The sequence below is a fragment of the Pseudochaenichthys georgianus genome, chromosome 23 (assembly GCF_902827115.2).
Source record: "Pseudochaenichthys georgianus chromosome 23, fPseGeo1.2, whole genome shotgun sequence".
Lineage (NCBI taxonomy): Eukaryota > Metazoa > Chordata > Actinopteri > Perciformes > Channichthyidae > Pseudochaenichthys > Pseudochaenichthys georgianus.
The window spans coordinates 12,428,666-12,453,300 of NC_047525.1; the positions used below are offsets into that span (position 1 = coordinate 12,428,666).

At 39.8% G+C, this 24,635-nt stretch overlaps 1 protein-coding gene across 1 annotated transcript in view; it reads left to right on the forward strand.

Annotated features, from left to right (window-relative positions):
- pawr (PRKC, apoptosis, WT1, regulator) overlaps positions 1-19,786 on the forward strand; it is a 62,309-nt gene extending 42,523 nt beyond the window's left edge. Inside the window, exons 4-7 of the mRNA XM_034074969.2 lie at positions 4,611-4,645; positions 11,820-11,928; positions 14,828-14,932; positions 18,455-19,786. Coding sequence (XP_033930860.1) covers positions 4,611-4,645; positions 11,820-11,928; positions 14,828-14,932; positions 18,455-18,541 — 336 coding nt within the window. The 3' untranslated portion in view covers positions 18,542-19,786. The remainder of the gene's footprint in view (positions 1-4,610; positions 4,646-11,819; positions 11,929-14,827; positions 14,933-18,454) is intronic.
- Positions 19,787-24,635: the final 4,849 nt, after the last annotated feature.

Here is a 24,635-nt window from a genome sequence, read left to right on the forward strand (position 1 = left end):
ACTCCTTTAATCTGTTTTAGTTAGTTATAAGTCTGACATTTGAATAAAATACACATCACTGTTCGACTCAATTCTTGATAAGAGATACGTTTTTAGAGAAGTACTCATCTGGCTTTTCATGTCCAGCCATGGCAGCTGTTTATTTGCTTATAAAGTCGATATCTGTGAGTGTGTATTTGTGCATGGACAGGACACACACCTTCTCCCAGTGAGACAGGACTAATGTATCTGATATGTGCCGGTGCGAGAGGCCCTCTGCAGGCATGTGGTCCTGGTTATCAGGCCTTACCTCCCTCCGGTATGCAAGTATTACATGAAACCTGCTTCAGTGATCCTGCAGTCAGACCCATACGTAACATTCCTCGGGATCATCTGCATTTAATGTGGCGCCAGGTCCACTGCAGAGCAATAGAATTTATTTTTGTACCTCTCTATCACATGCAAAACACACACTGTTATCAACCCCCTTCCAGTACTTTTTTAGCAAGCCTAATTATCATTTTTAATTAGCACCTTTCAATCAAAAGAATGTGTGCTAATGCAGAGCATGTTGCCTGAACAGCAGGGAAATGTTCAACACCATCTCTCGGCATTTCAGCCAAGAGCAGCAGCCCCGGTGATGACAGCAAACGCAGTTTCATCGTTTAGCTTGAAACAATATTTGATCACCCTCATAACTGTTGATTCAAGATTGTTAGGATTACAGTTATATAAGCCGACTGAATCGCAATCATATTTATCTTCGACAGGACCGATACCTGCAAAAACACTTAAGCTATTTGGTGAGAAAGTGAACTACATTTGTACAAAACAGGGTCCCTAAGCCACTTATTCAGATCTATTTTAAAACCTTAAAAAGAATATATTAAGAATGATGTCTTGTTTCTTCTAGTACACACATTGCAAGTAATGCTAATGTAAGCAAATAAAATGCCTTTGAATAATACACATGCAACAGATGTACAGGGTAAGAGGTTAACATGATTTTCTGCAGCTATTTGCTTCGTAGACTTCAGATTAAACTTTATTTTTATTTTCAGCCTTCCGTTAATGTTCCAGTTTGGCCTTTTGACAATTGTTTCTTCAGCCAGCATCAAAGGCTGAGACAGTGAACCTAGCATCTAAATGAAAACAGCAAACACATCTCTTTCATAACAATAGACGTCGCAGTAATGTTTGCACATATTTGTCACAAAGGTACACGTCATAAAATGAATTGCAGCAGTAAGCAAAGTAACAAACAACACTCACCTGTGATCTTTCCCAGGATAGGGACTTTCATCAGCATGGTTTGCTGGTTCATGCATAAGGTCTTTTTTTTCTAAATGCCAGTCATGCATGCCTATTTGAAGAGCACCTCTCAATTGAATTGACTGAATGCCTCCAGTAAAATTGTGATTTTTATCAGAGAAACGCGTTCAGAGAAATGTTTGAGTACTTCGCTGTAGGCAGCTGGATGGAAAGCCAAAGATCATCTGTTCATGGAATAAAACGGCATTCCTTCTGAATCTAACAAGCTGTCGACACAAATCGTAGACCCCGTCAAGCTGTGAAAAAAAAGACATTTGTTTGAATTACACATTGAAAGTGGCCTGGAGTGTTCCTTACACTACAAAGAAATGCACATCGTGTAGCAATCTACTCTAGCTCAGGGATAAAGCACTTGTTTTATTGTTGATATTTGTCTCTGTATTCTTACTAGCTCTGCAGCCGGGGCTTATGGGAGCTGTCAGCGCCGCTAAAGCATGATAAATAAAGTTGCACAGGCTTTGTATTGTGTGCAGTGAAGAAGTCGCCCATGAATTACACTGACCTTGTCTCGCAGATACCTATCCCAGACAGGAGGTGTGCACTCTGTGAAACACTGCCAAAAAGCTGCAGCAGTAATGGGATGTTTCTGAAAACACAATATGCTTTTATTTTCAGAGGGATATCGGTGATCAGTTTATCCCTTAGTCATAGAAGTAATAATCAGAATCTGAATACGAGGGGAATTATGTCAACAGTTGATCCATTAACAATAAAATGATCCAGTAAAATGTAAAAATATTTATAAAAACAAGTTAAATAAAAGGTGTTTCGAATGAATAATATAGAACAATAATATAATATATATGTGATGTAATAAAGATATGTTGCTGAATTGCACAGTGTATGATGGTCTGCCATAATTTAGAGCCGTTTGATATTGCACAGTTAAGCCTGTAAGGCATTAATTTGTCTTCTGCTGGTTAAAAATCTAACTTATTTTCTAGGATTTCTTTCATACCAGTTCCATAAGGTTTATTTATTCTCACGCGAGCCACAAGAAGCAGGAGATAACATCACTGTGCTTCAGCTTCAGAGTCTATTCTCAGAATCACATACAAATTGTTTTGACTGTTACAGGATTGGCATCGCCTCACAACGCCTGCTGACCGCTCTGACCTCCCCTCATATTGTTGCTTTGACTATTTCAACCCCTTTTCAACTCGGAAAATAATCAATCCAGTCCACTGACCCTTTTCAGAAGGCAAACAGACTTTGAATATAGAACTTGCCGGATCTTACAAAAACAGATTTATTAAAGTTCCTTGGGACATGTGAAACCAAGCAATTGTTTCCTATGCAGTCAGCCTCCTGTGGGAAACCAGACAACTGGGTTTCAGGTCAATTGTGTTTTCAAAGAATCCTGTTGGTTTTATTCAAGTTACACTGGACTGTGGCATCAAGAGAGTAAACATACATTTGCATATAGACAGCATTTTTTATTTATTCCCTGTGTTCTGTTGACTGGAGGCTTTCATAGAGGTTGACTACTGCTTGAAAACAATATTATCCATTACAGCTCAACAAAAAATGTGTTATGTGAGGATACAGACTTCCATTTTTTCAGTTTGGGTTTACATGACTGATGCATCCCCTTTACTCTAGGATCGGGATGTAGTAGTACTGAAACAAATAGTTCAAAGAATATCAAAAAAAGAAAATGTTGACGATTCATGATTTCAACTTCTTAAATCAAACAAAATATGACTTAAAATATTTCTTTTTACATTTGAAGTCCTTAATCTAAGGGGTTAAAGACATTATTGTCTATAACCCCAGTATGCAAATGCTGGACATCAACCGTGTTTTTTCTGAAGTCCAATAATATGTATTACATTTAATGGGTTTTGGCCAAGTACCGATGACAGGTAGCACCATCTTTCTGTCTTTTACTAAATTCCTGCAAAGACGGATTCTGGAAATACTGAGCAGTGTCAAAACAACTGGCTTTTCAAGTCAAGCCCTTGCAGCTGTTGGATTACACCAAATCCTCAAAAATGTCAGTTTTCTAAAACGGCATCAAGCGCTCTTAAATCCAGCTGTTGCTTGAACCAGGTCAGGTGCTCAGAAGATGAATTATTTATCATGTGACCAGACTGCCCTCTTACTGTCCTCCATCTTAGTAAATCTATCCAGGCTTGAGCTAGGGAGGAGATGAGGGTTCGGTATCTCATCCAGGAGTAATAATAATAATAATAATAATAATACATTTATTTTGGGGGGCGCCTTTCAAAACACCCAAGGACACCTTACAGGGTTACAGATTTACAATTTACATTTACAATTTTACCTTACAAATTAAAACAGTGGATTTAGTGAAGTATCAGCCGGGGTAAGACAAGACAAACAACAGGAAATTGACTACAAAAGGACACAAAAGGACACAAAAGGACACAGTGTACAGATTATAGAGAAATGGATGATATGTCACTGAGACAGAGAGGCTGGTGCATGCTAAGAGGCGGGCACGACGTTTCCTCCTCGCCAAAGCCAACTTCTGATTGTCGCAGAGCCAAGGACCCTCGATCAAACCTGGGACCCTTCACTGCACAAGACCTTAGGAGAGAGGAGCTGCGTATTCCTCTCACACACCTCATTTTTCCAGGGAAATGCTCTTTTACCGCAGGCCATTTTCAAGGGAGCATCACTGCTGTATGATCTAAGCAACCTTTAGATCATACGATAATGGGAAAAGAAGATAAACATGTTGCAAGACAAGATTGCCTTCCACAACTTGGGGCAATAGGGCTCCTGTAGGACTATTAAATGGAACAAAGCTCATCTGTATAGACGCTCAGCAGCAGCGATTCACAAACAGTCACACACAACCTTAAGGCTTTCTATAAATGGGTCTCCGTCCTGATACATTTCTCTTATCCTGTAGATGGAATTCTTTTTTTCCTTTTTGCTGAACCTTCTCCACCCAAGGCAGATGAACACAGCAAATGATATCTAAAAACTCATTCTCATATCTACTGCTTTATGAAATCAGAGTCTGCAGAGCACTACTCTATTCAAAGGATTTAAAGGCTAGTTTTGGTCATCTTAAGTCTTCTTCTTCGAGAATGCAACATATAACATACTTAGCATAAAAAAGGGCAATAGACAAAATGTTGCAGGTAAGGAAAATGCATACAAAAAATATAGAATACATCACACATAATGATAAAGCAAATATATCTTCGTGTAATAAAACGTTCTTATTATTAAAACGTATTGTATTACCGTAATAAAATTAGAATCTTCAGACTCTTCTGTTATTGTTAGGTACGGTATAGGTGATTCTTTCCTTTCTGTTTCAGGAAACCTCCAGATCTGGGAGCGGCCGCCACAAGAGGTGAGTCTTTTTTCTTGTTTTATTATCCGGACACTTAGAGCTCAGTTTATCTGCCTCAGCATCACTAGTAATGTGTCAGGAGGCAGAACAGAGGCCGGGATGAGAAACACACTTTGTGTCATTCCCTCTGAAGGGGTCCGAAGCCCTTTTCCTGATGTTGTCACCGTGGATCGTTTGCCTCCCTGCTGCTCTTTTCATGTTTAATGGCTCAAGAAAGATGCCTTTTATTGACATATTTGAACAGTGGTTGACAGGACACCATCTGGACCTCGTAACCACAATTTGTTCACTGCGTATCTGGTAGGGTGTTTTGAAGAAAAATCATTTGCTTTGAAAGGATTGGAGTCTAAAATCTGTGCTTCATTTCGGCCAAGATTGCACTTGATAAGGGGCTTTCAAACTTCAAAAAGATTGATGCTTGCACCAACAACTCCTCCTTGACAGATTTTTTTTCTTTTGATTTCATAGAATTTACTGTAGAAGTTTTGGCAGAGAGCACAGAAATGGTGGACGAAATGAAATATGCTTTCATCTGCTTCCATTATACTTCCCTACAAATTAAATAGGAGTGACTAAACTCTTGAAGAAAATTGTAGTAATTAGATGAAGCCTCACAATGCAGCCTGTAACACACGAACATTTTAACAAGTGGTGAAGTCCTTTTGAGAACATTGGCGTGTCCAGCATGAATTTAGCTTGTTTTTCGTGAAGCTGTCGCCAAACAACAAAGTTCGGCAGCTGACATTCAGTCTGGCCTGTAGTCATGGCGGCTGCTCTCCTCAGCTGGCCCGGCTTCACATGGACGCTCCACAGTTCTGCAGCAGAAAACCCGCCAGGTGGGCCGGGCAGCACCAGAAGTCTGACAGAGCAACTTTATCGATACGTGTCGAATTGACTCTTTTTTCGAGCCTCTCCTGCTTTAGTCCCTTTATCTTGTCTCTAGATTCAAGACATTCATCTGAACAGTGTGTTCATACTCTCCACAAAAACACCCTTTGTAATAAAATGTCGCTTTTTGTGCAGCTCCGATATATCCTATCATTTGTTAACCATATCTCCTGTTGATATATTGATATGAACTGTACGTTTTTTTATGTCTTACTTATTTCAAACCAACATTTTAATTGATAATATACATGTTTTGGGACCATTTAGTAGTTAGGGTTTGTTTAGTTTTGATGGTATTTGGTTAGAGTTAGGTGTTCTTAGCTTATAAACGTTTCTGTATAATACATGAACTCCCCTATTCTCAACTCCAGCTTATCCGGCTTTCCAATTTCCAATACCTCAATTATGTCTGTATTATTCTGCTTGAATGTTTAACCCTTTGTGAACACAATTTGGAGATAACTTGAGGCATATTCAAAAAGAATCCCCAGACTTGCACATTAAAAAGCAACAACTTTTAGCATAAAGCTGCTTAATTCCAGAGCTAAGACAGAGAAGGGTCAATAGATGATCGAGAAGTAAACCTAGTACTGCTTAATAAATAAGAAATATATAATCGACTTTTACTGTTGTATGTTGAAATGAAATTCTATTAAAATATCTAGGACTTGACATTGTCTGCTTTTTCTGCAGATGAATATGTTTGATAAAACGAATTAGCTCATGCTGCTTATTAGCTTTTCAACCCTTTTTTGTGTGTCTGAAGCTCGTTCTAGCTTTCAATTTATTAGCTAAACTATCTACCAATCATACCTCATCTTGAATAGTTTGGGGGGGTGAGCTATTGAAGTCTTACAAACCAAAATACACCTGGGCCAGCCCTGCCTACTTAACTTAAAGGGGACATATCATGCTATATTTGAACAATATATTGTAGGGCCATACCTATATAAATATATATATATTTTTTCAAAATACCAAACAGATCCTGCATTTTAGCCATGCCTCATTTCGCTCTATTTGCTCTTTCCAGCGCTGTTTTTGCAGGGGGCTGATTCTGTGAGCTGCACCACGCCCCCCTGCAGGAGAGGGGAGCGTGCTCTGAGATCAGCTGCTAGGCTGCAGCGGGGAGAAGAGGGGGAGAAAAAGAGATATCCGTCCTTTGTGTTTTATTCTTATAGAAGTAAGAAGAGAAGTAACGGGGCAGAAACTCTCCTTTTTACGCAGCGGTCCAGACACAGGCATCAAACGGCGACACATATTCAGTTGTCAGTTACTTTGGCATTAGGGCAGGGATATCTAGATACTTTCCAAGGTTTGACATAATGAATTGTGCTACTTTTAAAGCAAGCAACGATGTTTTCAAATCTGTAATCAAAAAGCTCCTCAAAAACACTATCGAAGCAGTTCCTGCCGTTGCTACGTTAGTTCAAACAGTAACAGCGGACTATTTTTCTTAGCGGATGCATGTCCATTTAAATCAATACATACAACTATTTTCTAAATCCATAAAAGCATTTCAATTAATATTGGGAGTCATGTCGTTACTTTGTCGAGAATGTGGCCATGTAATAAGCGGGATAATGTGCACATTGCATAATGTGCCTTCATGCCGATCTAGATCGCTCCGCTTCGCGTCGGGCTCCTGATCAGCCTGTCGGTGTTCTGTTCCCCATAATGACCGCGTCGCTGCACATTATCCCTTACATATGATTATATAGATTCATTATTCATTTGTTTTTAAAGCAGGAGGCGCAAAAGCTTGCCTCGGGGAGGGAGAAAAAGAGCCACAGCGGAGAATAAACAGAAGGGCAACTATGGCAACCATGCAAGGGAAGTCTTCTTCGCTGCTTTTGTGGCAGACTACAGCGCCACTTTTGCGGCTTTCACACCAGCGCTTTTCAGTTTCTAGCTCCGACCGGGAGCTTTTCTGGTTCAGCTCCGGTTTCCCTTTTCAGCTCCCGCTCTGTTCACACCGCCCACTGGCGCCCCAGAGCTGCCCCTGCTGCGTCATGACGTCACCGTTTACATCGCTGATTTGCCCCCCAACGGCAGCCATTACGGCAGCTCACAACAACAACTGCGTCGGGTCGATGATCGTGTTGCTTTTAATCACACGAAGCCAGAATAAATTGAATAACGACTTCTCCAACCTTATACTTTTCTCCAGAGTGCCGTGGTTAATTGTTTATTAATGTGTTTCTGCAGCATTTACCGACCGCTGCAGTGTTGGCTGCTCTTCCACGGGAGTGTATTCTCCCGTTAGCTCCCGGTTAGCTCGCACTGCAGCGGCCGCTCTAAAGTATTCACTGTCCGACTCACACAAGCAGCTGATGCATATCCCCAGTTCCCCTTAGCCTAAGTGAATGTGTGTCCGTCTGAATTGACACTGTTTGGTATCACAACGCTGTTATGAAAGTTTCTCTGGTATAAAACGGGTGATGTTGGCATAGCAACCGAAGAAGCTAAACTGACTACTTGCATCCGATAGCTGCAATAATACAAAACAACACGTCTGCCTCTCTCCACAATGATCGATAACAGTGAACGGATGGTCAGAGTAAGGTACACATAAACAGAATCACACGAAGCCTGGTTAGTGTTGCCTGACTTTATAAAGTGTGTTTATAGGCACTACTGCTTGTAGGCAGGCATAACAGTCGACCCATGGGAGGTGGGTTTAGTTTCCTGCACGCCTCGACGTAACGGCCCGTCCACACAGCGGCGTGCGCTGACGCTTGCCGGCGGGCGTGTCTGAAACTCGACCAACAACCAATCACATGAATCTCCCGCCCCTGACACACAAGCAGCGGTTTGATTGGCTAGAGCTTGTACTGGCATATGATTCAATTGGCTGACGCCTCACCGAGCCATCAAAAGTTGAACATTGCTCAACTTTTGCAGCGAGCCACGCCAGCTACGCTCCACGTCGCTTCCCACGATGCATTTCGGCTAAAAGTGACGTCACCCCATTCAAAGTGAATGGGGAAGCGTCAACGCACGCCGCTGTGTGGACGGGCCGTAAGAGAGACGTAAGCGACATCACCTCTTAGCTCCAAAGCTCTTGCCTCTGGACCGACAATTTTTTGGAGCTGGAAATGAAGCGGATTCCGGAGCTAAGAGCCGGCGCAGCTCCGGTGTGAACTGGAAAACCCGGCGCTTTTCAGGCTCTAGCTCCGAGCCGGAGCTGAAAAGGCACTGGTGTGAAAGGGGCATTACAGGCCTGGCATATGTACTACAGCGTCTCCAGCGCTTTCGAGCGGCAATGGCCGGCTGTGGCCCAACCTCTCATTCCCCTGATAGGTGGAGAATTGACCAATAAGCGGAGCACCCCTTTTGTGACGTAGAAAATAATTAAAATCTGGATCAGTCTGTATCAGATCCGTTACAGCCCCTTTTTTAGAGATTTGGGTATAGAGGAAAAGAGAGAGGGTTGTGTTTTCTGACACTTGGTGAGTTCTCTGACACACCGGGGACACATATTCATGTATAAAAGATGTACAAGAGTGCATTTTGCATGATAGGCCCCCTTTAACTTGAAATCTCAGCAGCCATTGAAATAAAATGCAGTGGCTGGCGTGCACTTGCAAGCCTCCAGCGATAAATTACAATCATTTTATGCAAAGGGTCGTAGAGAGATATAAGTGATTACTTTAGCAGCTCAAAACAGCTCTGAATTGCTTGATGTTTTCTTTATTTTAAGGATTGGCCTGTTGAGGCGGGTTGTTCATCTGTTGTTTCAGTGCTGCATGTCGAGGTTTCCAATGTTGTTTTTGGACAAATTGACACTTGAGTTTGTAGGAGACATAGTTCTACCTGTGGCTGCTGCTGTTATTTGCTCTCCTGTCTGAGCTTTCTCCTCTCCCACCCGCTGAGACTCCCGAGGGCGCATGATTGGCTCAGCCTCTCTCTCCCCCAGACCTCACGCTGCAGGGTGCTAATGGGCCGCGGTGTGATATTTAGTTTCGAGGCCATGGATGTTTAGGCTTAGCTTTATCACCTGCTGTGTGTTGTTTGTGTGTGTGTGCAAACAGGGAGATGTTTCTTGAATCACGATGACATGCAAGGATGTTGGCACGCATGCCATGACACTCTTTTGTGGCTTTTTTTCAGCCTCATGGAGAGGGGAAGCAGTCGTCATCACGCCTTGTAATGTATACGTGTTTGTCCATGCAAAAGCGCTTTGCATGTGTGCTCGTGCCGATAACGACTACCCATGAAGACTGCATGAGAGAGACAAATAATACACACGTTATCTTGGCGTAGGCGAGTGCCAAGGAGAGCGTTTGAAGGACTCCCTCTTGATCATAAATGATGTTCCTGCACTGTGTGGCTCTCTGTAAAAATAAGCAAGACAAAGCCGTTGGTCCTGTAAATGTCACATAACTGAAAAATGCCCCTTCTGCTTGTGTAGTAGAAATGCCACAGTAACCTCAAAGAGGACGGAAACTGAGAGAGGGGAGTCAAGATTTTAATCGTATGTTTACATCATGTGGCTTTTTACTCAAAACCAGGAATCCTATATTCGATAAAGGCAAAATAAAATTATTAAAGGAAGAGGTCTATAACAATATACAGTAATAAATCGAACAATCAAATTGATTCGCTGTGCGTTTTTGTCCACAATAAATAATTGTTTGACATTTATATTTTTGCCTTATGATTTCAGAGGGAATGATAGTTTCATAATTCTCATATTTATTGAAAATCATTTAATAGATCATGGTGTGATTTTTTTCTTTTCTTTTTTGCAGGATCTGTTCAAAACAAAGTTTTTTTTTTTATGTCTCTAGAATATTATTTGTAGACCAAAGTACTTTGTAAAGTTGTCTAATAATGGGAACATCGTAGTTGGCAGATCCTGAAAAGAATGCAGATTGTACAAAGGAGTTATATTTGTCCTTTGTCTTGAAATATGCAGACAGCCCCCTTCAGACAACCCAGTGAAGCCCACTGACGTACAGAATCATTTCATTCCCAGGGAGGTTTTATAAACCTGGCACAATGTGTTCCTACCGGGGAGAGTTGGTAGTTGTGTATTAGTGGGTGTAGAGCCAGCAACTCATTCCAACTTTCCACGTCAATAATAATTGAAATAAGGTCAGTAAGAAAATATACTGCACATGAATATTCTTTCCTCGCTGCCCCGGAATCCGTCTCTAAGTAGCGAGAAGGTGAAGAGGAGATGAGGTTAATGTTCTGCTCGAGCTGCATACAAAAACCTCTTGTTTTTTCCCCACAAGCTTAAGAACAGTGACGCACGAGTGGCCACCGCCATTCTTGAGCCTATTTAAAGTTATAATACGTAAATTGTTTCTTAACCAGAATCCTTTTTGCACCAACATTTCAAATCCTTGATGGCCTTTTCTCTCCAATAATGGAATAAAAGGCACAGGGTTGTTAATAATGCACATCTAATTGAAAGGGCATGCAGAAAATGTTCCCACCTGTTCTTTAATGATGGATGTGTCATCATCCATCCCTCCATCTTCTCCCGCTTATCCGTGGTCGGGTCGCGGAGGTAGCAGTTCCATGTGTCATGATATTGAAGCTTAATAGTGTGGCTCTGATTCCTACCTTTAAACAGTGTGAACACGGTATTGGACAATTTAAATAGTGGGAATAGCCACTAAATGCCCAAGAAAGGTGATGTTCATTTGTCACATTGCAGATTTTTTTACCTTAACTCTTAAATAGAATTCAGTTAGATGGGCACACTTTTATATTGTATTGAATGTATAGAAATATATTCCTAATAGGTGTGAGAGCTCCTCTCTGCCATCAGGAGATATATATGGTGAAGAGAAATAGCAAGCATAGTATTTTTGTGTAGGTCTATAGAGCCTATATTGAATAAATGAACAATCTGGTGCCACTAAATGTTTTTAAAGCTCGGTTGGATGCTACTCAATCGGAAGCTACCTGTTTATGTGGATAATTATGTAAATGATGCTGGATGATGTCCTTTTGTTGTTCTGTTTATGTTTTTATGTTTCATGTGGAACTACTTGAGCAGGTCTCCCTTGAAAAAGAGATCAATGATCTCAATGGGATTTATCTGTATAAATAAAGGTTTGAAATGTAATGAAAATAAAATGGTCTTTTCCTTAAAGATGATTTGGAATTGGGGAAATAAAGTAATTTAATATGACGTTTATCCTGTTCAAAGAATGTTATTTTAACCTTCATTATTAAGAACTATTCAAGAATTAAAACTAAAAAATAAATAATTGAGCATTTGAGTTGCATCTAATTTTGTATTTCTGTTTTTGTGTGTTTGTAACAGCTCTTCAGGGCCGGGTTCTGAGGAGGAGGCGGGGGGGAACAGCAGACAAGGACACAACCGTCACACCAGAGATGAGACTTTAGAGAAGAGGATGGAGGAGCTGGAGGCGGTGCGTCTTCTGACCCTGGGGTCATATTACTGCTCGGTTCCACTCATTTTCCACAGAAACTCAAGACGGTTACATTGTGTTTAAAGGAATAGACTCAGTTTATTGTCTTTGATAGTTTACTTCATAAAGGATGCTATTAGACTTAAAACACAAACATCTTTGCTGATGGGAAGGTGAGTAAGTGTTGGCATCTTATCTTGGTCCGGATGAGTCAGAATACACACTTTTGTCAGGTTTGATCACCTCCCTGCTGTGAGAAGGTCAGTGCTGTTGTTCTTGAGGGTTTGATTGATATTTTTGGAACATTTTGCACACTTGCTGATTATCTTTTAGTTATTACTTTGGCTAATGCGTTTCAGTGATTCATACCACCAGTTCTTCCTGCTGCTTTTAATAAAAATAAGGTTTAATTACGATGGAATAAGAACAAACTGTTCTCTTTAATCACATTTTCTCTCTGTTATTTTTTAATTAAATTATAATCCATAATTTCAAACAGATAGCAAATGAGCAACTCATTACATGTATGCCACGTTGAATTATTTTTTAAATTATATAAATATTCTTTTAAGTTCTTCATGTTCTTAACTTTATTTCCCTGCACTCAGGTGTAAAAGCTGATTTGTGATTCAAAGTGTCAAGCATATATGTGTGTGAAGCAATACAGATGTTCACTATATTGATATCATTTATAACAATTGAACATATTTCATTCAAACATATGTTTTATGTGTTATTCAAAGTCAGCTTCATGTTTGAAAATCAATACTGAGGAGAGTACAGCGCTGCCCTGACATGAACAAAAACATTTGTTCCTTGAACATGCTTTCTTGTGGCGTTTCATTCTCTTCCAGTATGCCCAGTGAGTTACCGTCAAGGTGTCAGATTCACCCTTGAAATAGAAATCCAACCGAAGAAATCACAGCAAGTGAAAGCAGACCTGAAGACGTTCACTGGGTTTCCTTCCTCTTTTTCCCTGTGTGTAACCAAAGATAAATCAACCCCAACCACCACGGAAATATAAAATCACAGAGGAATCATCCGTTATATATGCCTTAACTTCCAAATCCTATCAACTTTTCATTGCCTTTTTTTTTTTTGGAAAGTCCATCCCAAGTTCTGAGAGCCTTTAACAGCTGCACTTTGTTCAGTCGAAATGTCACTTTGAGACCTTTGATCGGTTGCCTGAGTTGTGATTTAATGGCTGGAAAGTGTAGCTCAGAAATCCTCCTCAGTGTTGTTGAAGCGATAACCTTTTACAGTGCAGATATGTCTTTTCCTCCTACACCACTCTGATCTGACACTCAACCCCTCACTGCTGCTACTGCAACAAAAACATCTCTAAATAAAATGTCACTTGGCTGGGTTTCGGAAAAAAGCTTTTTAAAGTAAGAACTGCTTTGACCTCAGTGGCTTGGAAGTATTTCTCTGAGTAAAAGCTCTGGAATCATTTATAAAATCCCATTTCATGCACTTATTTGTGTGCATTGTTTCCCCGGGCGGGGGTGGGTATGTCGAAGGTTGGCTCGTATGACATTGCTGCCAGGTAAATCTCTGAGTCTCCAGCCTGCAACGTTAAATCCTTAGACAATGCTTACATAAGTCAAACAAGTACCAACATGAACAGTATGTTTAATCTTTAGAAACTATATTTCTCACAATGAAACCTGTTCTACAAAGCCAAATAATATCAGACCACAACCCAGAGTGGAAGGAAAGTCACATGGCAAGTTCAGATGAGCTCAGGTTTATTATAGGATTACACAGGAATTTACTTTGGAGCATACGTTAACATAGTAAGAGGAATTAAAGGGGCCCTATTCTGCTCATTTTCAGGTTCATAATTGTATTTAATGCCTCTACTGTGACATGTTTACATGCGTTACTGTTCAAAAAGGGCTTTTTTTAAATTCTCATTCATGCCTGTGCTACAGCACCTCTTTTCACCCTCTGTCTGAAACCAGAGCCCAGTCTGCTCTGATTGGTTAGCTGGCAGCTCTGTTGTGATTAACGATGTCACTATGCAACATAAGTAAACAAAGGAGTCCAATGGAGGCGCTTCAGGTTAGCTCGGTACAGTTCGTACGTGCAACTTGGCTGACCGGCTGAAGTCTTTGCCGTGTGTTCCAGTGCGAAACATGGCCAAGACGCAGGAGACGTGAGGCAGCGTTCCGTCGGGACGTGTTCTTTGGTTCAGTTTGGTGTGTAAGAGGCTTTAGAGAAACTCCCTCTGAATGGAACATTTTGTGACCTTTAACAAAAACCTTTAAGTTGTTCAGACAAGGACATGTGTTAAGAGTCTTTTTAAAAACACACAAAAATATATAAGAGTAAATGTTTACTAGAAAGTAAATACAATAAGAATATGACATCAAATAGTTCTCATTCTCTCCCTAACATACCAACTCTCTGAAGCTAAGTAGTTTCTAACCTCAACCTTGTTGTGAGGACATGTCATAGAGCCAGGTCACATGACGCATTCAGAGAGAAACAGCTAATATACATTTGGCTTGCGTTACTATTAAGGAGTACATGAGATGTATGTTCTTATACTGCGAAGCTGCATTTATCAGTAGTTCCTTTTTAAAAACAAGAATGAATAGAGTTTGCGGTTGCATTTATGTCCCCTACATTAATGCTTTGTACTGCAGAGAGATGCCAGACCTCTACTCAGGACTTTATTATAATATTCTAAACCACATCCCCGAAAAACCTTTTAAAACATGTTATTTTGAGTTTTTCCTTTCATTCAGCAATGCCTCAGTGAAAGTGTTTTGAAACTGACAATAACAGTTTCCAATACAACTGAAATAATTACAGTTTTAAGTAATTGTTTGAACCTTTTCCTCTGTAAAACATATCTATAATTGATGCAATCATGTTGCCCGTGTGTTTCCAGGAGCTGGTCAGAGAGCGCCAGGAGAACGAGCGGCTGCTGAAGGCTCACGAGGACAAAGACGACCTCATCGGGAAGCTGAAGGAGGAAATCGACCTGCTGAACAGAGTGAGTCCAGTGGTGTCTGATATTTTGAGCGCTCCTTTGTGGTTTCATGTGTGGGCGGCCTGTGTGGGTTGAACATCATCATGTGGCATTTTAGTGCACTTTTCTATAAAAGCTTTGTGTTTTTCTACACTGATTATTTATTAGACACAAACAAACAGTTATGTTTGGATCGACACACTTACACGACGACAGCACACATTTTACACAGAGGCATTGTATGTGCAATTTGTATTCTAAAAACTCACCGGAGGTCTGATGACATTTCAGCCTCATAGTTACTGCCTCCCAGTGTTGCATGTAACATTAATGTCTTATTGATTTCTCCACCAAAACCTAATGTGCTGCCTGGTGGATACAAATCTCAGATTGTACATCTCAAGCTAATCTGAAAATATATATCTTTTTGTTTTATTAGGCAGTTCACCTCCCAGGGTGTTTTGACAGATCCTTTTGGTGAATAAATCAAAGAAAGAAAGAGATGGATGTGTAAGAAAGTGTGCAGCTGAAGGCACCGTATTTAACACAGTCTTCAACTTTAAAAAACAATCATTTACTTTTTCAGTGCTGTGAGGTAAAATCTCTCGCTCTACTTTCATTTGATTCACTCTCAGGCAGTGTGTTTTATGGTACTCTCAGAACTAGCTTACAGTTTTCATAGCGTGCAACATTCAAAGAAGTTAATTCAAACCTCACATTCAGTAAGGTAGAGCCTCCAACTCATACTTGCCAACCCTCGCGATTTTCGCGTGAGACTCCCGATTTAATTGCCCTCTCCCGGTTTCCTCCCGGGGTCATATTTCTCCTGCATTTCTCCCGATTTCTGACAAAATCAGATTTACTCACAACTGTTTCCACTCGGACTTTAATACAGCTACACCATTGTTTGGTTTCCATGGTAGCGCGTCTCTTTAGCAGCGTGCGCAACTCAAAGTCTGAGAGGGTGAAGAGTCACAGAAAACTGAACATCAACAACTCGACCCTCTGCTCACTCTTTCCTGTACAACTACAATAAGCATGTTAATGTTAAACTAATACAGCTCCGGCGATCCACTAGCAGACTGACAGAACAAGGGGAAAACATAAAGAAATCTAAAAGAATTGTACACTAGTTTTATTTCTTCATGAATTAGTCATTATGCATTATATTATTAGTAACAATTATTAATTATTCTTGGTTTAAGAATACTTTTTGTGACCTACAATATGAAGTATATTTAATTTTTCATTATGCATTACTTGCATTTTAAGAAATGATATTGTTACAGGTCGTACACAACAAAATGAAATAACCAAATCTACTTTTTAGCATCTCTAAAGAAAAACATAGCTGGGGAAATAAAACACTTTCATCTGTAATGTCCCGAGAACCGCAACGAGGCCAATAAACGTTGCTGGGTTATTATCTCGCCTCTTCAGTCCTCGTGATACACACTGCTACCGCTCTGCAAACACTGAGTGCAATATTGCATCCCGCTGATAGCATCACAGGGACAGGAAGCTGGTCCGAAGGAGAAGGCCTTTATGTAAGGACGGTAAACGTGGTGATAGCCATCAGAAATGGCCCCAAGAGAGGCCCCCGCAAGGCCTGATGGGAAAGCAGGAGATAACAGCTGATCCAGTCTCTGTGCAGAAGAAGATTGAAGCCTCAGTGAAGTTTATTTGGAAGACAAAGAAAAGATAACTGTTGGACTTAAATCTCTTTCTCTTCATATACTGTGAAGAGAGAAGTCCTGCTCTCATCCCACATACATCAGTGTGATTCAATCTTCAAACTTATGAAGAAGTAAGTTGTACATTTGGTATTTTCAAAGGTTAAAGGGCTAGTTCGGATTTTTTGAAGTGGGGGTTATATGAGGTACTTTCATTCATAATCAGTGTGTACCTTCAGTAGAAGGCAAAGCAGAGACCTGCTTTATAAAAAATGTATTTCAGCTACCTAAAAAAAGGTCTGCTTCTCTAAATTGAAGGCAAACCATGTAATAATAATAATATATTTAATTTATATAGCGCTTCTCATCTGCCAAGACAAATCTCGAAGTGCTTATTACTGAGTGTAATACGCTGAATATGTATACTATACATTATACAACCCTACACTATTATTGTTTCATTTTTGGCCACTTGGAGCAGTGGAAATATGGTGAAAAAGCGACATAAATACAAATTGATAAGGCAAACTTTTAGCACAACTATTAACACATTCAGTAGATTAGGAGGAACAGTATTCTTAGTTTGAAACGCCGTTTGCAACCCTTTGCTGAGTGTAAATCCAATATTCTCTCTTTTTAGCACTGTTTTTGTCTCACTAGCTACACGCAGTGTGAGCAGGCAGTAAACAGTGGGTTTTGACATGAGGTCAAAGCAGTGAGGATAAACCAAAACAGTACAATTGCAACCCAGATCACCAAACAACTAACTGAAGCTCATTTTAAGACGCCATAAAGCCAAGGAGAGCCTCAAATTCAGGTAATACCCCTCTATAGGTTCACCACTACAATCTGCATCTTTCACATCGTCACATTGTTATCCCAAGAATATCCCTTATGGTTGCCTTCAACACAAAGGTCTGAAACTCGTCTGCACATCACTCGTCAGCATGACGACACTGACCTCCTCAGTTTGACTTTCTCTCTCTCTGTGCTGTTGATCTTGTCTCAACAGCCACGATCATGATCAGTGATGGAAGAAAACAAAAATAAGGAGTGTCACAACCGAGAGCCTTTCTCATTTCTACTAATTAGAGCTGCTAATGTCTCATTTGTTGCCATTAAGGCTGGCTGTAGGGGGGGGGGGACGCACACCAGTATATTGTAATTGACATGCTATATATAGAAGTACAAAGTGTAAGTAAGTAAGTAAAACTTTATTTATATAGCACCCTTCTCAACACGGATGTACAAAGTGCTTTACAGTACAGTACACAGGACACAATTCACAGTACAACTATAAAATGTAGAATAAAAGGCATAAAACAGCAGCAGGTAATACATAGGATAAAACATACGACAAAACACCCATAATAAAAAAAAAAAAAAAGTGCACATTTTTACCTTAATTTCTATATTTATATTCATATTTTCATTCTATTTTTGTATTTTATTTAACATTATACTTAAACGTCTTCTATTCGTACACATATCTTTATTTTATTTTATATATATTATCCTTATATTGCACAACCTTACTTAAACGTCTTACATTTATATACTGTACATATTTGCATAATTGTTTTGACATTACACCTTAATGTCTTTTGTTTGTATAAATATCTTCATTCTATTTAAATGTATATTATTTTATGACTAACTTTTGAGATGTTTATATCAATAAATATATATATTTGTATTTTATTTAATAAAAAAGTGGAGCAACTGTCAAAAACCCCATTTCCCCAGGATAAATGACCTATTCTAATTGTGATTATTTAACACTGGCCGGAGCCTCAAACGTACGGTGGTTGTTGTGAATATTCTCTTTAAATAATACAGAAAGTATTAACCCGGTTTTGCCTTTTTTTCTCAGGACCTGGATGACATCGAGGATGAGAACGAGCAGCTAAAAGAGGAGAACAAGACTCTGCTGAAGGTGGTGGGTCAGCTAACGAGGTAGAGACCCCCCCTTGAAGATCTGCTTCCTCCTGACCCCCTGCAGCATGTCCTTAAATCGGTTTAATTCTGTCTCTCTGTGTGTAAGAGGTGAAACTGTAAAGTAGAGGAGCCTCACAGCCCTGAGTACATCCCCCCCCGAGGAGGATTTATCCCGTTGTTGGTGAAGGCTGAGTGAACTAGAGGCAGTCTCACGGGATCGATTGTCATCGTATACATATTTAATGTAAATGTATTGTATATAGGCCATTTAGATTGTTCATTTTGGGGGGATATTTTTTTTGATAAGGTCTATAAAAGCAAAGGTAAAATGAATGTATGTGCTCAAAAACAAGCACACAAAGTCTTTTGAAACTTGTATAACGGTTTAATGAAAAATCCTCCGTATCGCAGCCGTCACCCAGGTAACATGAAATCACCAGTGTTATTTCAATTAAGAGCAGTTTTATCAGTGTAACAATGGAGCTTCTTTTGAGGACCAAATTCGACATCACTGCTACTGTACCGTCAGCCAAAGTCTCGCAATACATGTCGGGGTATTCTGACATTTCTATCCAAATAATGTTTTAAAGCTTGGTGCCATCTAATTGAACATGAGTGCTAGAGTTACTTCCATCCAATCATTTCTCGTTAGACTAAATTCCAATTCGGAAATCTACAAATGAAGAAAATTGTATTAAAAATCATTCCAGTTTTAACGTTACCAAGACTTTATATGAATCATGTGCTTTACGCATTTCATTCCTAACATCTGAGTATTATACTTGTCCTGGGGGTCTGACCCTTCTCGGTGTGTGTGTATATATATATATATATATATATATATATATATATATATGTATATGTATATGTATCTGGAATCTTTTTTTAAAGCTCTCTGTAATTGGTTTACAAGTTATGTCTTTGCAATATTTGATAGGCTGCTCTGTTTATGGCATCTAAGATGTGTGGAGTGATCTACAGTGCATTTTTGTGTGTATGATAACCAAATGAACTGAAGGAACATACTATTTGAAATGCATCTCTTTTTGTTTACTCAAGGGAACAGGCTTGGCTGGTAGTGGCATTTTACTTTCTGTATTTAGAGCAAATAATCTGTAGGTTTTAGAAGGCTCTGCTTCCACAAATATCACGTGTTTTGGGGGTAGACGTAATCCCCTCCGCAGACAGTCATCACAGATCTCTTTCCATGACATTATACATGTACAGAAGATTAAGTCATTTAATAAAAGTTTGATTATCTCTCTCAGTCGACTCGCTTCTGTTCATTAAGACTAATTTGATGTGAGGATACCATGCCACTGAGTCGCTAATGCAATGTGACGGTGGCGGGGGGCTCAGTTCCTCTGCCTAACACACACACACACACACACACACACACACACACACACACACACACACACACACACACACACACACACACACACACACACACACACACACACACACACACACACACGATGATTCAACGTGCCAATCACCATCCTGGGACAGAGAGCTCCACAGAAGCTGTATTAGCTTCTGAAATGCAGTCCTTCCCTCAACTGGCAGGACTAATGTCAACTAAGTCTCCAGATAATGGCCTCTTTCAGCTGCAGGCTCTCTATAACCCCCATTAGCATTTTTATGAAAAGTTGTATAGGGTCTGTCATTTGGAGGGCAATTCATATCTGTCTCTAGTCACAATGGGCTTCTGGTTGGCTCCTTACGGAAACATCAAGACATCCTATAGAGTTCACAGAGCGTCTGATCACTCAGGATTCTAGTTCCACTGGGTGTGAGTGTGTTTTGAAGAGTGGATCTCTCTTTTTGTTTTGGATGGTTGCAAGAAAAGCCATGTATGAGACTTGTTTTCATATTGTAATCTTGTTTAGTGTGAAGAAAGCATTAGACTTCACTCAGGTCATGACTTTAGTATTTTGTCTGGTGATTAAGGGGTTTTTACATTCTAAATAGCTTTACCACTTTAAATTCATCAAAACTAAATGATGTGTAACTTTGAAAGGCATATCTTTTATATGATATAATAAACCATTAATGTTTAAATGTATGGGGCCTTTTCCTATTTACGTCATCATATTAAGGCTTTACATAAGAAAACTTATATAATGAGAAAAATGTAACTTAATTGTTCTGGGACGTTATGAGGTCATAGGTTTACTTTACAAATAATCAAGTTGTCTGAAATTAAAGTCTCACATTAACCAGAACAAATATATATATTTCTCATGGAGACACATCGCTCCATATAAGGAGGTGCATCAGTATTGGACATAAAGATATCCTTAATTTTTTTGCAAGTTTAGCATGAAGTATACCAATGATTGAACATTTAGAATACCTTTTTTACTGTGATTAAGTTGTGTGTTGGGGTGACCCAAGTACTCCTGATGAGCGTGTGTTGATATCACTTGATGATGTGCTACAACCCTCCTGTCAACCACTTAGTGGCAAAACAAGCCTTATATGGGCGCAGTGGAGTCAAACCATCATGCTCCTGACATTCCAGATAGTAAATAGCCTGTGGACATTGAATCATGGCTTCCTGACACATTTATCCTTTGAGACCCCACTCAACAGTTGGACATAAAACAGCTGACAGTAACTAAACCACTCAACATCTGAAACAATATGGCAATACCTAAATTAAAACATTGCTTTAATATATTTGCTTATTTTGCTGTGTGCCTTTGTTAGTTAAATGTGTCCTCCACCAATCCGCCATTTTCCTTTCTGTACCATCCAAGCCACACTTACTTTGTTTTGCTGTATGGTGCCTTGCAATGATGAGCATGTGTCCAATCTAGTTTGTTTCTGTATGTTCTGCTGTGAACAGAAAGGTCTTCCTCCTCATCAGATCCTGAGAGGCTGATAGCGGGACACAGATGAGAGGCAGGCCTTATCTTGTTCTTGTCGAGACCCGGCCATATTTCATTATCAGTAGCTCTCGTGCTCTTGATTCTCCGGCCAATCTCCTCCATCTCCAGGGTCTGTGGTGCGGGGAAGCACTCATCCACACGGAGGATGGCGGGGGTCAGAAAGAGGACTGGACATATTTGTTCAATTTCCTCTGCACTATTCCTCATGCTCCACTTTGCCACAGCAGCCTATTTTTTATCTGAAAATGCACCTTTTACACCTCATTATCTCCAAACTAAGTGATATCTGAGGTGACACTTTGAAGGCAAAACCAAATTGAAGTGTCCTGGGAGGAAGGGGAATGATTGTATTCAGACCGCTCATCCCAAGTCATAATGTCACACTGTACCTCCAGCACAATCACTTTCAAGTAAATGTGATTCCTTCTTCTCGCCCCCGAAGTGCTTTTTGAAATCCCGCTGCCAGTGCCGTTTTCCTGAAGACAAACAGCGACGGTGCCGGAGCTGAAACTGCAATAACGAGACTTCAGACGCCTCGCATGCACTTCCCTCCACACCTGGACCACATGTGGATCTGCCCTTTGTTGAAATGCCCTGTAAAAGTCAATGTCATACTAACAGAGTTCACAAACTGAGAGGAATCAACTAATGGCTCTCCAAAGGTTTGACATTTACAAAATGGCATAATTTAACTCTTCAGACGACATACTGAATAGGAGGACAAATGGGTTTGTATTCACCAGAAAGGATAATAAAACAGCTTGTTTTTCTATAAATGTAAAATGATAATGCTACATTGCTTTTGCTTTATTATAAGCCAGGATGTCATAGTTTTAAAGGCTTTATTCCATTTTCAGCCCATTTAGAAGACATTTTGACGACTGACTATTACTTTATCCGGCAGCCATTGCATTATCAGGTGCTCTAAGGCACATCCAAACAGTTTCTATCCGCACCATTTTATCACCACGATTACATAAACATCCCTCTTATGCCTAAATGACTCCTATCTATCCTTAACACCCATTATCCTAAAAAAAGGGATCTATTTGAGACAGTACAACAAACCCATATTCTGCTCCTGTGGTGCATTGGTTTGGATTGTATATCTATATCCCATCTTCTGTTTTTAAGCTTTAGACCAGGGTTTTCCAAACATTTTTCACTGAGGGCCGCATACAGAACAAATATATGAAGGGCTGGGCCCCTAAAGGTGAGGTATATTGCCTCATAAGTTATAAGTTAGCTAAATCAATCAAATTAAGTTCAATTAGGCTAGATACTTGAATATGCTATCACAGCTCTCTATAGGGTTTCATTCATTTTGTTACAAAAAGTGTTGCAGCTTATCCCTTAACTCAGAAGCCTCAGATTGCTTAAAGTAAGGGGAAATAGGAAGGGTATATTTGAGGCTTACTATATAAATAAGTTATTAGGCTTTTTTTATCAACTAAGATTGACTGAATTTATTTGAAAAACTACGTTTAATAACACGTGATTACTGGATAATATATATTTTAGAAGTACAACAAAAGGCAAGCACACATTTCATGTGAGGGCCATTATACTTTTAGAATTTGCTGAGGGCCATTTCAAAATGAACAACGGGCCGCAGTTAGTCCCCGGGCCGTAATTTGGACACCTCTGCTTTAGACTAACTTTGTCCAGTGGAGTCTTGTCCATTGGGCTTGAATAAAGTAGTTCTTATGTGGTAAGGCTTTTATAAAGACGTGGAGTAGAATAAATAAGAATCAATTATCTTCCTGACATCCAGAAATGTATTCTGCTACGGTATAAAAAACTTTGTGAATATAATTATCCAGAGACACTTTTTGATTTGGACTTCCATATTCATGAGGAAGCTGCAGAATAAACACGGAGCACCTCCAGCTGACAGAGTATGCAGGGGGTTGACTTTTCAATGCACTTGAAATGAACAAAAGACAAATATAACCACAGTTCAAAGTCACGGTCAGATTAAGTCACTGTGGCCCCCGGGGTCAAAACTGAGTTGTTGGGGGCCCCAATTAGCTTTCAACACAGAAATATGGAGAATTTTATGGTGACACTTTATTTGACCAAAACCTTAAGGACCATGGATATAGAGAAGCAGTTCCCTGGTTGTTCATCTGGAAAGCTTTTACATTTCCTTTCTACATTTATTTTTTCACATATTTCCATATAATGTAGTTTCTTATCAAAGTAGATACACATCCAAATTGATAAAAACAAATTTTTTGCGTAAAATGTTGAGCATTTTGTTCCTGTGAAAGCGGCCTTTTCATGTTCAAAATATGTTTGTCTACTTTAAATGTGCGTATGCAGAAATTCCGATTAGGTCAGATAATCAACACAATACACTTTTATTACATTTATTTTAGGATAAGAAGTATTGATATTGTTATAAATAACTCTTCAAGAAAGAGATAACATATTTATCATAGGATTCTTTTTTTGGATTTATAAAGAATTAGATTAATGGCCCCACGTGAAAAGTGTATTCAGTTCAATAGACCTGTTCAATTTGTTGTGACACACACACACACACACACACACACACACACACACACACACACACACACACACACACACACACACACACACACACACACACACACACACACACACACACACACACACACACACACACACACACACACACACACACACACACACACACACACACACACACAGGCAGAGGATGACAGACTTGAGTGGCTTGTTTCTCCTTTGGGAATTAAGTCATCTGTTCCCGGAGATCTCTTTCTCAGGGCTCCCGGGGTTGTCATGGTAACGAGATAAGACTTGTGTGTATCCCAATCAATCCTGTAAAAAAATGAAAAAAACGTGTGTCCAATCACATCCTTTCAAGTGAGTGCGGACCCCCCTCCATTGCACATCCACACACAACCCCTCTTCCTGTAAACACCCACTGAACACACACTCATACACACACATACAGGATTTATATAAAACCATCACACTGTGCAGAAAATGCCAATGTATTGACTCGGTGACTCAGACTTACTATGAGAGTGATGGCAAAGTGCTGCTTTACATGTGCCCCCCCCCCACAGCTTCCCAGTGGCTGCTGGGAACATTATTGATGCTCTATCTTTTCACTGCGATCAACTAAGTGAATTGTACGATGATAAACAACACGTTTTATTGTTGCAGAAACTAAACCAGCCAACAAGTCATCCTGAAGGTGGAGAGATT